General features: G+C 41.4%; 1 protein-coding gene across 1 annotated transcript; it reads right to left on the reverse strand.

Moving 5' to 3' along the window:
* Positions 1 to 316: 316 nt before the first annotated feature.
* On the reverse strand, positions 317 to 2,147 carry LOC130865340 (pescadillo homolog). The gene has a single exon (XM_057756354.1). It carries the CDS (start codon positions 2,097 to 2,099, stop codon positions 339 to 341), a length of 1,761 nt encoding a protein of 586 aa, XP_057612337.1. The 5' UTR covers positions 2,100 to 2,147; the 3' UTR covers positions 317 to 338.
* Between the last annotated feature and the right edge of the window lie 14,294 nt (positions 2,148 to 16,441).

The raw sequence follows: 16,441 nt of genomic DNA on the forward strand, positions 1-16,441 counted from the left end.
AAAACTAATCCTACTGATTGGCTGTTCTGATTTTCTTTCTTTCTTTTTTTTTTTTTCTAACTGGCTGCAAAAGTTCAGCCATTTAATAACAAGAGCTCCCCACTCTTATTCCACAACAGCACCCTGAAAATTATGGGCACAACTGTGTAGGATGCTGTGGAAAGGCAAACACAATGAGGATATCAGTCAGACTCCTGGAGGAAGAACTGGGCTTTGTCCAGACACCGGCACGAACTTCATGGAGGCTAAGACTGGCCACACACGACCAGAGTATGAGGGTGCTGGGCTGGTGCTCAGGTGCGTGTGCATCCCAGCTCCCAGGGAGGAACGGCTGGAGCTCACACAGGCCTTGTCCTCTTGGCCTTTTTCTCAGACCTCACAGCATCATCATGGGCTTTCCTTTTCTCCGCCAGCTTGTTGGCCTCTCGGATTTTGCGCCGTTTGCCAAACATGATCTTTTGGTAGAGGTACTTCTCCCGCTTTTTCATCATCATGATCGCCAGGCGCTTGGCCTCACTTTCCTCCTCCTGGGCCAGTCGCTGCTTGTCTCCTAGTTTCACTGTGCCGGCCACCACCTGGGGCTTCTTCCCTTCCAGACGCTGCTGCTCCAAGGCTGATAGGTGCGCCTCCTCCTCCTTCTCTGAATCAGCTTCCACATCTTCCTCCTCTTCATTTTCCCCCACATCACCGTCACCTTCATTGTCATCATCTTCATCATCCTCATCCTCCTCTTCCTCTTTCAAGTCTCCTGGGTCTTCTCCCCGCTGCAGAGCCAGCAGCTTCAGCTTCTCAGGGGGAATATAATCTCCTTCCTTCTCAGACACGAAGGGTGAAAGGTGTGGTGGCAGCTGCACCCCAGGGAAGTACTCTGCCACAGGGAGGAGGAGCCGGGCATTCACACAGTCAAACACCCACTGGGGCTGTACGTAGTATCTGCCAATGATGGGGGTTTGCTGCCCAGGCCAATCAACAATCTGGTGGGTGATGCAGGAGTCTGTGATGTCACAGGTGGCTCCAATGCACAAAGACTTGTCCCAGGATACATCCCCACCAAAACTCCTGATGATGAAGGCCAAGGCTTCACGGGGCACCTCTCGGTTCAGGAAGAACTTTAGGCCTTCAAAGAGTTTCTTGTGCTTTTCCTGTGCCTCCAGCTTTTTCCTGCGACCTTCCTCCTGTGCTGTCATCTCCCCATCAATAGGAAACTCATCGGCCTCAACCTCCTCTGTAGTAGCCACCACCACTCGGGCCAGGCTGGCACTGAGGGCTGCTAGTTTCTCCATAGAGCTCTCGGAGTCCAGAGCATATGTGTCCTCGCTGACCTTTGTCTCTGCCTGGGCCTGACCTTCAAGCTTGGGTGGGTAGTGAAGGTTGAGTGACTGGTAGAGGCGGAAATTGACAAAGCCCAGGAGAGTGGTGTAGAACTCAGTGAAGGTGGCCATGACCCTGTAGTCCACGTCTGTAGGATGATCATGGGAGAAAGCATAGGGTGCAATCCATACGATGGGTTGGCCCAGCACCTCAGCCTGATAGTAAATGCCTTTGATGGACAGGAAGACCTTGCGCAGGGCTTGGGCAGCAATGACATAGTGCAGGAACTCCACAGTGAGTCGGCGACACAGTTGAATGGTCTGCACATGGCACTTCCCTGTCCGTGGGAAGGTGGAGAAGAGGAAGCACATTGACAGGGCATCATCAAGGTCCCTCAGAGCATCGATAAAAGTGGGGTACCGCTCCTTGACAATGTGGTCAAGTTTGTAGTTGGGTTTGTTGTCCTTCAGGCGCTCCACAGCATTCCACTCGCTCTTCCCATAGGCTTTGCGCAGCTTCCGAACAAACACCTTGTACTCTTGGAACTTGTTGACGATGGGCTCATGGAGGAGGAATTTAATATCTTTGATGAGGTAAAATGTTCGGGCTGCTGTGGAGCCCTTGTTTACTTTCTTCTTATGCTTGGGCTCATGGGGATAAATGTCTTTCAGGATGCACAGCCGCCTGAAATCAGGCAGGCGCAGCTGCAGCTTCTTCCGGGCTTTATTTCGGGTGATATAGTTGGTGGCAGAGCCTCGTTCATACTTCTTCTTCTCCAGACCTCCCATAGCTCCACGTTGAGAGACCCCCAAAAGCCGCGCGCACAGGCAGCGCTACTTCCTCGCGCACGTGCCCCCTCTGATTTTCTTTCTTTAGCTCATAATCTGAATGACATTTTGACAATCTTTTTCTTTTTGTTACTGCTAATAAAGGTTAAAACTTAAAATAATTTAGACTATCTGATATCCGTCTACAAATACATGCATATACTTCTATGGTTGTATCTAGAAATCCTTAAGTATACTTAAGTTTCCATTTATTTGTGTAGAATAATGCAAAGAAATAGCAACAGATAAGAGGACAGTAAAACGCCAATATTTCAGGGTCCTTGAAAAAGTATCACCACCTGTACCAGTGATGACATATGAGGTGGGGCTTGTTCTTGTTGTTGTGTTGTGTTTTGCTATTTTGTGTTCTGATTGAGGAAAGAATGAGTCAAACACCTAGAGTCATGGAGAGCACTGTGTGCAGTCCCATGAGGCTCAAGGAACTGTCAGTGTCTTGGTAATTAGGTTTTCATAAGATTTGCAGCACAAGGAGCAGCACTCAAATAGCGATAATAGTGAAATTGCTTCACAGCCCTTCTTCCATTCATTGCTAGAAGGATCATGAAGGCTGGATGTTTCAAATAATTATTCCACTCTTTAATTTTGTCATTTGTTCTGACTATTTACAAATAGGGGCTGGAGAGAGTGGTCGTTGGCTTACAGCGCTGGCTTCTCTTGCAGAGGTCCCAACACGTAAGTGGCTCACAACCATCTCTACCTACAGTTCCAGGGAATCTGACACCTTCTTCCCCTCTGAGGGTACGTACTCAGACGACATAATCTCACACTACAAATGCATACTAAAAATAAAATAATAAATATTTGAAAAATGCATATACAGGGTATATGTAGTACATTCATTAACATAAATATGTATAAACGTGTGTCAATTCCTGTACCTGTAAAAGTGTGTAAAGTGTGGTAAATCTAAAACTCTAGAAAGGAAACAAAGACAGGATAATACTAAGTGGTGCAAAAGGACGTATGGGTCATGAAAGTGGAGATAATAAGGCTATTTTTTTCTAGCTTCAACTGTCATAGATTTTTGCTTGTTTTATGGTGATGGATATGTGAATTCAAATATGTAATGAAGTAGCAAGAACCACTTTTATATTTCAAAAGAATCCAACAAGTGTTATTCCTATGAGCCAGTGACCCTGTAAGTTGGATTTTTTTTAAAATCTCACTGACCATTAGAGTAGTAAAAATCATACATAATCATACGTACATAACTAGTCAACGAAAATGTTGTTGACATCAACTAACTCAGAAAAACATGCTATAATTTTTTAAAAACTGTTTCATTGGGAGGACTTTTGAAATCTGAATATTCCCTTTTTTTCTTCTCTTTAAAATTAAATCAAATAATGATAGAATGCTATTAGAATATTATTTAATATGTAGTAATTTTCCCATGAATTTAAGTGTTGGAAAATAAAAAAAAATACATCTATCAGATATTTCTTAAGTCTTGGACTCCCTTTGTCACCTGAGAAATGAGACATGCGCTAGCCACTTCCTCTTTTGAGCTGACAGCCAAGGATCTCTCTCTCTTTCTTTCTCTGAGTGTGTGTGTGTGTGTGTGTGTGAGAGAGAGAGAGAGAGAGAGAGAGAGAGAGAGAGAACTCCCATCTGATTTTTGTGGAACAAAAATAATTCCAGTCCTGAAACCTTCTAGGACTGGTAAATTCCTGGTTATAAGGTCCTATATTACTGGGAAACTTTATAACAAGAAGGATAGTCATAAGATAGAAAAGAAGAAGAATAAAGAAACATGGGTAAAAAGAACATGCTGTGAGTAGATTTCTTAACCCTCATATTTTAGTTCCTATCACTTATCGTGGTGTCTTTAATTGAACGCTAAGAGGAATTCCTAAGAACTGGACACTTAAGGACCCATTACATCTTCCTCCCCCTCCCACCTGATCGACCCAATCTGTTCTGCATATGACCCCAGTCTACCTGTAAAAATCTATTTTATTTCCCCTCTCATGGAAGATTCATGTGCTCTTCACACAGACTTCATTTCTCTATCCCTAACTTCTCTTGATCTGTGGATTATAGATTGGTTTTCGTTTCTTTAATAGCTATTATGCACATATGAGTAAATATATACCATATTTATATTTCTGAATCTGAGTTCCCTCACCTAGGAAGTTTTTTTTCTGTTTCCATCCATTTGCATCTAAATATCATTTCATTTTCAACAGCTGAGTAATACTCTTTTGTGCAAATGTACCACCTTTTGGCCAAAGAAGCTTTTTAATCATATCCTTTGATCCTTGAAAGTTGCTGTCATTTTGTCATTAGACTGAATGACAAACTTTCAGGAGGGCAGTCTTCTTTAATCCTCTAGGTCACCTTCCTTCCTTTTACACTTATTGATGATTTGCATGAGAATGCCTAGCCCCACCCCCCCGGGGATTTCATATTTGGACTGTTTGGAAAAAGTTAGAGTACATGGTGCCTTTTGGAGGAGGTGTGTGTCAAAGGGGGTGGGTTTTGAGGTTTATGATGACCATGTAATTCATCAATTTATTCTCTCTCTCTCTCTCTCTCTCTCTCTCTCTCTCTCTCTCTTCTCTCTCTGTGTGTGTATGTGTGTGTGCTTTGCTCATTCACCTGGCAAGCCTCCATGGATCAGGATGGAAATCTCTCAGCTATACTGCAGAACCATGACCGTATATCTGTTTGCTGACAGGATAATTATATAATGACCGTAACTGTAAATACACCCCCAATTAAATCTTTCCTATTAGAAGACTTGCCTTGGTCATGGTGGCTTTTCCCAGCACTAAAACAGTAGCAAAGTCACTCACCAAAGACATCATCTGTGCATAGAAATACATTAATGTTATCTGTTGAAATGTGAAAATCGTGTGGAAGTGATAAATGACTTCATTACTGATCACTTGTGGCTATTTATGAATTAAGCATCTTGGAAACAGAAACTGTCAATTCTGGGTTGTGTGACTTCAGATGTGCAGATTGCAGTCAATTAGGGTTGCTCTCGTCTTCCTGCAGGTGTCCATTTTGTGCCTTTTTACGCATGGCTTCTGGTAACCCTATTGGCTTTCACCTGATTTTTGACTTCGCTCCCCCTCTCAGCCAATTAGCACTAGATAGAGTTCTGAGGTTACCATGGAACTTACTGACCAAACTTGCCTCAGTGACGTTTTACTGTGAAACCCAACAACTCATTTTCTCATTTATTTATCCAGATCCCACTTCTTTTTTCGGTTCCTGACTTAAAGATTCCAGGCAGGAAAAGAAATTTTAATGCTTGTTTAATTGAAAGCTGCCTAAATTGGAAACCACCAAAATCCTGTGAGACAAAGGGGAAAGTGCTGGACCACAGGCTGGTGCCCGAAGTATCGTCTTGGTTCTGACATCTCCTAGGGCTATGGATTTGAACAGAACATTTCCCCACCATCTCACTAAATGCGTCTTCACTTTCCTTGCTGAGGTAACAGGCTGCGAGTGCTCATGGCTCTCTGAGGTATTGAGTCTTTAGGAGCACAATACAGAAAAGGAAACCAGTGAGTTTCTAGGACTGTTTCAGCTGAAGCAGAGAGACAGCTGGATATGTGGACAGGACAGTTAAGGACCATGATTCTTTCTCCACATGTTTTCTACAACAGAACTTCATGGTTGGTGTTGTTCAACAGTAGTGTTTGGAGAGGACTCAAGAATATATCTGGCAGTGTTCAACCAGCAGCTGAGATTGGCTGGTCTTTTCTGGCTAGGCAGATATGCCTCCCTCTTCTGTGGCTGCACAAGTGTCTTCCCTGAAGCTTTTGAGGGATAGTAAAGTTTTCTTTCTCTCATAAAGCATGATTGTTTGTGACTGTCAAGAGTATAGGAGCAGATGTGATCTCACTGGCACCTGCATATTTGGTCAATGCTCTTCCTGATAAAGTTATCTTCCACTCTTGGTGCAGTTTAAAGGTAGCTACACAACCTTGGCCGAAACTCCACAAAATCTCCTAAAATTACTAGTTAGAGCGTGGTTCCAAATCCCCATAATCTCAGCCCCTAGGAGCCCGAGACAGAAGAATCAAGGCAACTGGGCCAGTGACTTCATAGTGACTGCGTAGTGACTTCAGTGATAATTTGGTTAAATGAGACCATTCTTAAAGAAAAATAAAACCAACCATTTTCTGACTTTTCTAGTTTTTTATTTTTTAAGGAAACAATCTTTTTCATTTTACATACCCACTCCCTCTCCTCCTCACATTTCCTCCACCTACCTCAGGCCCACCCTCATCCACTCCTCAGAGAGGGTAAGGCACATTCCTTTGGGAAAGGTATAAGGCCCTCACTACTATATCTAGGCTAAGCAAGGCATCTATCCAAAGAGAATAGCTTCCAAAAAAGCCAGAACAAGGAGTAGGGATAAATCCTGGAGCCACTGCTATTGAATCCACGGTCTGTTCCAGCCATACAATTGTCACCCACATTCAGAGGGCCTAGTTTGGACCTATGCTGTTTCCTTCCCTGTCCAGCTGGAGTTGGTGAATTCCCATTAGCTCAGGTAGACTGTTTCAGTGGGTGTACCCATCATGGTCTTGCTCTCTTTGCTCATATTCTCACTCCTCCCACTCTCCAACTGGACTTTGGGAGCTCAGTCCAGTGCTCTGAAGCAGGTCTCTGCCACTGATTCCATCAGTTGCTGGATGAAGGTTCTATGGTGACATTTAAAATAGTCATCAATCTGACTATGGGGCAAGGTCAGTTCAGACACCCTCTCCACTATTGTTTAGGGTCTTAGCTGGGATCATCCTTGTGGATTCCTGGGAATTTCTCTAGTGCCAGGTTTCTTGCTAGCCCTTTAATTTTTCCCTCAATCAATATCTATTTTTCCTTCCTTTATCGCTTTCCTTCCTGCATCTCAACTATCCTGTTTCCACAAGTTTTCTTCCCCTCTCCCCTTTTCCCATCATCTTTCTCCCACCCCCATGCTCACAAGTTTGCCAGGTGATCTTGTCTAGTTCCCCTTTCCAGGAGGATATATTTATGTTTTTCTTAGGGTTCACCTTGTTACTTAGCTTCTCTAAAATCATGAGCTATAGGCTCAATACCCTTTGTTTTACAGCTAGTATCCACTTATGAGTACATACCATGTTCATCTTTTTGGGTCTGGGTTTTCTAGTTCCATCCATTTCCATGCATATTTCAAGATGTTATATTTTTTTACCTCTGAGTAGTACTCTAAAATGTAAATGTGCAACATTTTCTTTATCCATTCTTCAGTTGAGGGGCATCTAGGTTGTTTCTAGGTTCTGACTATTACAAATAATCCTGCTATGAACACAGGTGAATGAATGCCCTTGTAGCATGATTGAGCATCTTTTGGGTATATGCTCAAGAGTGGTATTGCTGGGTCCTGAGGTAGGTGGATTCCAAATTTTCTGAGAAACCACAATACTGATTTCCAGAGTGGTTGTACAAGTGTGCATTCTCACTAGCAATAGATGAATGTTTTCCTTACACCACATCCTCTCCAGCATATGCTATCATTGGTGTTTTTGATCTTAGCCATTCTGACTGCTGTAAGGTGGTATCTCAAAGTTGTTTTGATTTGTATTTCCCTGATAGCTAAGGATGTTGAACATTTCCTTAAGTGTCTTTTGACCATCTGAAATTCTTCCGTTGGGAATTCTCTGTTTAATTCTGTACGTTTTTTTAATTGGGTTATTTGGAATTTTTATGTCGAATTTTTTGAGTTCTTTATATATTTTGAAGGTCAGTCCTCAGTCTAGTGTGGGGTTGGTGAAGATCTTTTCCCATTCAGTAGGCCACCTTTTTGTCTTATTGAGTGTGTCCTTTTTGGTCTTTAATCCATTTGGACTTGAGTTTTCTGCATGGGGATAGATATGGATCTATTTGCATTCTTCTACATGTTGACATCCAGTTATGTCAGCACCATTTGTTGAAGATGCTTTCTCTTTTCCATTGTGTAATTTTAGCTTCTTTGTAAAAATCAAGTGTTCGTAGGAGTGTGGATTAATATCCAAGTCTTCAGTTTGACCCCATTGTTCAACCTCTCTGGTTTTATGCCAGTACCAAACTGTTTTCATTATTGTAGCTCTGTAATTGAGCTTGATGTCAAAGATGGTGATGCCTCCTCCAATGTTCCTTTATTATACAGGGTTGTTTGGACTTTCCTGGGTTTTTTGTTTCTCCATATGAAGCTGGGTATTGTTCTTTCAAGGTCTATAAAAATTATGTTGTGATTTTGATGGTGATTGCATTGAATCTACAGACTGCTTTTGATAGGATTATCATTTTATTTTGTTGATTCTACCTATCCAAGAGCACGGGAGATCTTCCCATTTTCTGGTATCTTCTTCAATTTCTTTCTTCAAAGACTGAAAATTCTTGTTGAACAGGTCTTTCACCTCTTTGTTTAGTGTTATTCCAAGATATTTTATGTTATTTGTGGCTATTGTGAAGGATGATGCTTCTCTGATTTCATTCTCACTTCTTACTCATTTGTATATAGAAGGGCTATCTATGTTGACTGAGGATTCTGTCCTGCCCAGTCCTGCAAGCATTCATTCTCAAAGAAGCACTCAGGGGTCTACATTAATCATAAACTCGTTGACCTATTAGCTCAGGCTTCTTAGAAACTCTTACATCCTACATTAACCCATAATACTTGTCTGTGTCAGCCACATGACTTGGTTCCTTTTGTTTCTTTTTCTTTTTTTGTGTATTTTATTTTTTCCTTCTTTTTTTTATTAAATTTTTTTAATTAAAAATTTCTGCCTCCTCCCCGCCTCCATTTTCCCTCCCCCTCCCCTCATTTCCCACTCCCCACTCCCCTCCCCCTCCCTCTTCAGTCCAAAGAGCAGTCAGGGTTCCCTGCCCTGTGGGCAGTCCACGGTCCTCCCCCCTCCATCCATGTCTAGGAAGGTGAGCATTCAGACAGACTAGGCTCCCACAAAGCCAGTACATGCAGTAGGGTCAAAACTCAGTGCCATTGTCCTTGGTTTCTCAGCAGCCCTCATTGTCTACCATATTCAGTGAGTCCAGTTTTATCCCATGCATTTTCAGTCCCAGTCCAGCTGGCCTTAGTGATCTCCTAATAGATCAGCCCCACCTTCTCAGTGGGTGGGTGCCCCCCTTGCGGACTTGACTTCCTTGCTCATGTTCTCCCTCCTTCTGTTGCTCATTTGGACCTTGGGAGCTCAGTCAATTGCTCCAATGTGGGTCTCTGTCTCTATCTCCATTCATCTCCAGATGAAGGTTCTATGATGATATGCAAGATCTTCGTTAGTATGGCTATAGGATCGGGCCATTTTAGGCTCTCTCTCCTCAGCTGCCCAAGGACCTAGTTGGGTACATCTCTCTGAACCCCTGGGAACCCCTCTAGACTCAAGGCTCTTGCCAACCCTAAAATGGCTCCCTTAATTAAGATATATACTTCCCTGCTCCCATATCCAACCTTCTATTATCCCAGCTATCCCATTCCCCCAAGTTCTCCCTATCCTACCCTTCACACTTTTCTCTCCCCATCTCCCCTTTCCCCCATTCCACCCCACCCCCCAGTTCCCAAATTTTTGCCCAGCAATCTTGACTAGTTCCAATATCCAGGGGGATAACTATATGTTTTTCTTTGGGTTCACCTTCTTATTTAGCTTCTCTAGGATTGTGAATTATAGGCTCACTATTCTATATTTATGGCTAAAAACCAATCATGAGTGAGTACATACCATGTTCATCTTTTTTGGGTCTGGGTTACCTCACTCAGGATAATGTTTTCTATTTCCATCCATTTGCATGCAAAATTCAAGAAGTCATTGTTTTTTACTGCTGAGTAGTACTCTAATGTGTATATACTCCATACTTTCTTCATCCATTCTTCCATTGAAGGGCATCTAGGTTGTTTCCAGGTTCTGGTTATTACAAATAATGCTGCTATGAACATAGTTGAACAAATACTTTTGTAGTATGATAGGGCATCTCTTGGGTGTATTCCCAAGAGTGGTATTGCTGGGTCCAGGGGTAGGTTGATTCCAAATTTCCTGAGAAACTGCCACACTGCTTTCCATAGTGCTTGCACAAGTTTGCATTCCCACCAGCAATGGATGAGTGTACCCCTTACTCCACATCCTCTCCAGCAAAGGCTATTGTTGCCATTTTTGATTTTAGCCATTCTGACAGGTGTAAGATGGTATCTCAAAGCTGTTTAGATTTGTATTTCTTTGATCACTAAGGAGGTTGAGCATGACCTTAACTGTCTTTTGGCCATTTGAACTTCTTCTGTTGAGAATTCTCTGTTCTGTTCAGTGCCCTAATTTTAATTGGGTTAATTAGCATTTTAATGTCTAGTTTCTTGAGTTCTTTATGTATTTTGGAGATCAGACCTTTGTTGCGGGGTTGGTGAAGATCTTCTCCCAGTCAGTAGGTTGCCTTTTTGTCTTAGTGACAGTGTCCTTTGCTTTACAGAAGCTTCTCAGTTTCAGGAGGCCCCATTTATTCAATGTTGCCCTTAATGTCTCTGCTGCTGGGGTTATATGTAGGAAGTGGTCTCCTGTACCCATATGTTGTAGAGTACTTCCCACTTTCTCTTCTGTGAGGTTCAGTGTGTTCAGATTGATATTGAGGTCTTTGATTCATTTGGACTTGAGTTTTATACATGGGCATAGATATAGATCTATTTTCATTCTTCTACAGGTTGACATCCAGTTGTGCCAGCACCATTTGTTGAAGATGCTCTCTTTCTTCCATTGTATACTTTTAGCTCCTTTATAGAAAATCAGGTGTTCATAGGTTTGTGGGTTAAAGTCCGGGTCTTCTATTCATTTCCATTGGTCGACTTCTCTGTTTTTATGCCAATATCAAGCTGTTTTCAATACTATAGCTCTGAAATAGAGTTTGAAGTCAGGGATGGTAATGCCTCCAGATGTACCTTTATTGTATAAGATTGTTTTGGCTATCCTGGGTTCTTTGTTTTTCCATATAAAGTTGATTATTGTCCTCTCAAGGTCTGTGAGGAATTTTAATGGGGATTGCATTGAATCTATAGATTGCTTTTGGGAGAATTGCCATTTTTACTATGTTGATTCTCCCAATCCAAGAGCAAGGGAGATCCTTCCCTTTTCTGGTATCATCTTCAATTTCTTTCTTCACAGACTTAAAGTTCTTGTCAAATAGATCTTTCACTTCCTTGGTCAGAGTTACCCCAAGATATTTTATGCTATTTGTGGCTATCGTGAAAGTTGATTCTTCTCTGAATTCCCTCTCTGCATCCTTATCCTCAGTGTATAGGAGGGCAACTGATTTTTTGTAGTTGATCTTGTATCCTGCCACATCACTAAAGGAGTTTATTAGCTGTAGGAGTTCTTCGGTAGAGTTTTTGGGGTCACTTATATATACTATCATACCATCTGCAAATAACGACAGTTTAACTTCTTCCTTTCCAATTTGAATACCCTTGATCCTTTTATGTTGTCTTACTGCTATTGCTAGAACTCAAGCACTATATTGAAGAGGTATGGAGAGAGTGGACAGCCTTGTCATGTTCCTGATTTTAGTGGGATGGCTTTGAGTATCTCTCCATTTAATTTGATGTTAGCTGTCGGCTTGTTGTAAATAGCTTTTATTATATTTAGATATGACCCTTGTATCCCTAATCTCTCCAAGACTTTTATCATAAAGGGATGTTGAATATGTCAAATTCTTTTTCAGCATTTAATGAAATGATCATACGTTTTTTTCTTTCAGTTTATTTATATGATGGATTACATTGATAGATCTGCATATGATGAACCAGCCCTGCATCTCTGGGATGAAGCCTACTTGATCATAATGGATAATTTTTCTAATGTGTTCTTGGATTTTGTTTGCCAGTATTTTATTGAGAAATTTTGCGTCGATGTTCATGAGTGAGATAGGCCTGTAATTCTCTTTCTTGGTTGGGTCTTTGTGTGGTTTTGGTATCAGGGTAACTGTAGCTTCATAAAAGGAAGTTGGCAATGACTCTTCTGTTTCTATATTGTGAAATACATTAAGGAGTATAGGTATTAGGTCTTCTTGGAAGTTCTGGTAGAATTCTGCATTGAAACCATCTGGTCCTGGGCTTTTTTTGGAAGGGAGGTTTTTGATAACAGTTTCTAATTCTTCGCGACTAACAGGTCTATTTAGATTGTTCACCTGGTCTTGGTTTAACTTTGGTATATGGTCTTATCTAAATAGATGTCTATTTCTTTTGCATTTTTCAGTTTTGTGGCATATAGGCTTTTGTAGTAAGATCTAAAGATTCTCTGAAATTCCTCTGTGTCTGTAGTTATGTCCCCCTTTTCATTTCTGATCTATTAATTTGCATGTACTCTCTCTGCCGTTTGATTAGTTAGGATAGGGGTTTGTCGATCTTGTTGATATTCTCCAAGAACCAACTTTTTGTTTCATTGATTCTTTGGATTGTTTTCTGTGTTTCTATTTTGTTGATTTCAGCCCTCAGTTTGATTATTTCCAGTCTTCTACTCCTCCTGGGTGAGTCTGCTTCTTTTTTTCTAGAGCTTTCATGTGTGCTGTTAAGTCTCCAATGTGTGCTTTCTCTGTTTTCTTTTTGTGGGCACTTAGTACTATGAACTTTCCTCTTAGCACTGTTTTCATTGTTTCCCATAGGTTTGAGTATGTTGTCTCGTTATTTTCATTTAATTCAAGGAAGACTTTAATTTCTCTCTTCATTTCTTCCTTGACCCAGGTGTACTTCAGCAGTTGACTGTTCAGTTTCCATGAGTTTGTCAGCTTTCTGGGGGTAGCCTCATTGTTGAATTCTAACTTTAATCCATGGTGATCTGATAAAATACATGTGGTCACTAAAATATTTTTGTATATGTGGAGGTTTGCTTTGTTACTGAGTATGTGGTCAATTTTCGAGAAGGTTCCATGAGCTGCAGAGAAGAAGGTATATTCTTTCCTATTTGGGTGTAATGTCCTATAGATGTCTGTTAAGTCCATTTGCTTCATTACCTCCATTAATTCTCTTATTTCTCTATTAAGTTTCTGTCTGATTGACTTGTCTATTGGTGAGAGAGGTGTGTTGAAGTCTCCTACTACTAGTGTGTGTGGTTTGATGTCTGCCTTGAGTTTTAGTAATATTTCTTTTATGTAAGTGTTTGCTTTTATATTAGGGGTGTAGATACTCAGTATTGAGACTTCATCCTGATGAATTGTTCCTGTTATGAGTAGAAAGCGTCCATCTCGATCTCTTCTGAGTGATTTTAGTTTGAAGTCGGTTTTGTTAGAAATTGGTATGGGCACACCTGCTTTTTTCTTAGGACCATTTGCTTAAAAAACCTTTTCCCAACCCTTTACTCTGAGTAGATGCCTGTCTTTGTGGTTGTGATGTGTTTCTTGCAAACAGCAGAATGTTGGATCCTGTTTTTGTATCCAGCCTCTTAGCTTGTGCCTTTTTATAGGTGAATTGAGACCATTAATATTAATTGATGTTAATGACCAGTGGTTGTTTACTCCAGTTATTCTTATTGTTTTTCGTAGTAGAGTTTGTGTGTCTCCCTTCTTTGAGTTGTGCTGTTGAAGGGCCGCTAGATGCCTGAGTTATTGTAGGCAGTGTTGGCAGTGTTGGATTCTTTGGGCTATGATTTTCCTTCTATTACTTTCTGTAGGCCTGAATTTGTGGCTATGTATTTGTTCTTATCCTGGAATGTCTTGTTTTCTCCATTGATAATGAACGATATCTTGGCTGGGTATAGTAGTTAGGTTTGCATCCATGGTCTCTTAGTTTCTGCAGTACCTCTATCCAGGACCTTCTGTCTTTCATGGTTTCCATAGAGAAGTCAGGTGTAAGTCTGATCGGTTTACCTTTGTAAGTTACTTGCCCTTTTTCCTTTGCAGCTCTTAATATTCTTTCTTTAATCTGTATATTTTGTGTTTTGATTATTATATGGTCAGGGGATGTTTTTCTTTGATCCAGTCTGTTTTGGTGTTCTTGCATATTCAAAGGAATATCATTCTTTATGTTGGGATAGTTTTCTTCCATAATTTTGTTAAAAATATTTTCAGGGCTTTTGAGCTGTGACTCTTCTCCTTCTTCTATCCCTATTATTCTTAGGTTTGGTCTTTTTATTGTGTCCCATATTTCCTGAATGTTTTGTGATGAGAATTTGTTGGTTTTGCTGTTTTCTTTGATCAGTGTGTTTATTTTCTCTATGGTGTCTTCAGAATCTGAGATTCTTTCTTCTATCTCTTGTATTCTATTGATTATGCTTGTTTCTGTAGTGTCTGCTCATTGACCTAGATTTTTCATATCCAGCTTGTCCTCAGTTTGTGTTTTCTTCTTTGCTTCCATTTCAGTTTTCAATTCTTGAACTGTTTCCGTTACCTGTTTGATCATTTTTTCTTGGTTTCTCAGGGTATCATTTACGTATTTACTCATTTTTTTCAAACTTTCTGTTATACTTCTCACCCATTTCTATGAGGGAGTTTTTTACATGTTGTTTAAGGGACTCTATTGCTTTCATAAAGTCAATTTTTCCCTCTTCTTCTGTGTTAGGGTGTTCAAGTCCTTCTGTTGTAAGATCAGTGGGTTCTGTTTTCATGTTGTTTTTCAGATTGTTGGGTGGATTCTTGCCTTGGCGTCTGCCCATCTCCTCCGATTGATGCTATCTAATGGGTCTTTTAAAACAAGATCAGGTTTCCTTGCTGGCCAGGGGCCCCCGCTTACAAAATGCCCTCAATCCGTTTCCTGGCTCCCGCCGCAGGCCAAGATCCCTCTCACCACTCAGAAGGGTCTTCAGGACCAGGACCAGGCTCCCCGTTCGCCAGGGACCTCGCCTACAAAAGGCCTACCACTCTGCAGGCCAGTCACCAAAACAGAGAAACTCCTGTTGCCCTCTGCCCCGAGCTCCCGACCCAGCGCCCAAACAGGCTAAACTGGGTAATCCCGCAGCCCCGCGGAAGGGAGGGTGAGTGAATGAGGCCCCTGAGCGCAAGCTGGGATGGGTCAGGAAGAGAGAGGTCCCAGTAGAGGAGGAGCAGCCGCTGCCGAGGGTACCACCCCTCACAGACTAACCGGGGGGTCAAAGGGGCTGGGGAATGCCCCCGCTCTGTTTCCTTTGTCCTGCCGTGGGCCAAGAACACTCTCCCCACTCAGGATGGTCTTCAGGGACAGGACAAGGCTACCCGTTCGCCCATGGACCTCGCCACTAAAAGGCCTACCACTCTGCAGGCCAGGCCCCCCAAAATCTACTTGATTTAATTGTAGTGGGGCGATCTGCTCTCAGTGTGGGCTTCACTATTTCATGCTTGGAGTATCCCGCATCCGCTGCGTCTGCGCGCTGGTGTTGATAATGGCAAAAAATTTATGGTAAAAAAATCACTGTAGAAACAAACAAAACAAGCATTAAAAGTAAAAATTAGAACATTTCCTTAAGTGTCTTTCAGCCATTTTAAATTCTTCTCTTGAGAGTTCTCTATTTCGCTCTGTACTCCATTTTTTATTGGCTTATTTGTCCTTTTGACAACCAATTTCTTGAGTTCTTTGTATATTTTGGAGATCAGACCTCTATCTTTTCCCATTCTGTAGGCTGTCGTTTTGTCCTGTTTATTGTGTCCTTTGCTTTACAGAAGCTTTTCAGTTTCAGGGGGTCCCATTTATTAATTGTTTCTCTTAGTGTTTGTGCTGTTAGGGTTATATTTAGGAAGTGGTCTCCTGTGCCAATGCGTTCAAGTGTACTTCCCACTTTCTTGTCTATAGGGGTCAGTGTTGTTGGCTTTATGTTGAGGTCTTTGATCCATTTGGATGTGAGTTTTGTGCATGGTGATAGATATGGGTCTATTTTCAATTTTTTTTCTTTTTTAATATTTATTTATTTATTGTGTATACAATATTCTGTCTGTGTGTATGCCTGAAGGCCAGAAGAGGGCGCCAGACCTCTTTACAGATGGTTGTGAGCCACCATGTGGTTGCTGGGAATTGAACTCAGGACCTTTGGAAGAGCAGGCAATGCTCTTAACCACTGAGCCATCTCTCCAGCCCTATTTTCAATTTTCTATATGTTGATATCCAGTTATGCCAGCACCTCTTGTTAAATATGCTTTCTTTTTTCAATTTGATATTTTTTGCTTCTTTGTCAAAAATGAGGTGTTCGAAGATGTGTGGATTAATATCTAGGTCTTCTATTCAATTCCATTAGTCCTCCTGTCTGTTCTTATGCTAATACCAGGCTGTTTTTAGTATTGTAGCTCTGTAGCAGAATTTGAAATCAGGGATTGTGAAATGGCTTAAAGACACTTAAGCAAATGCTCAAAATCCTTAGTCATCAGAGAAA

This window comes from Chionomys nivalis, chromosome 23 (assembly GCF_950005125.1).
Source record: "Chionomys nivalis chromosome 23, mChiNiv1.1, whole genome shotgun sequence".
In the NCBI taxonomy this organism is placed as follows: Eukaryota; Metazoa; Chordata; class Mammalia; order Rodentia; family Cricetidae; genus Chionomys; species Chionomys nivalis.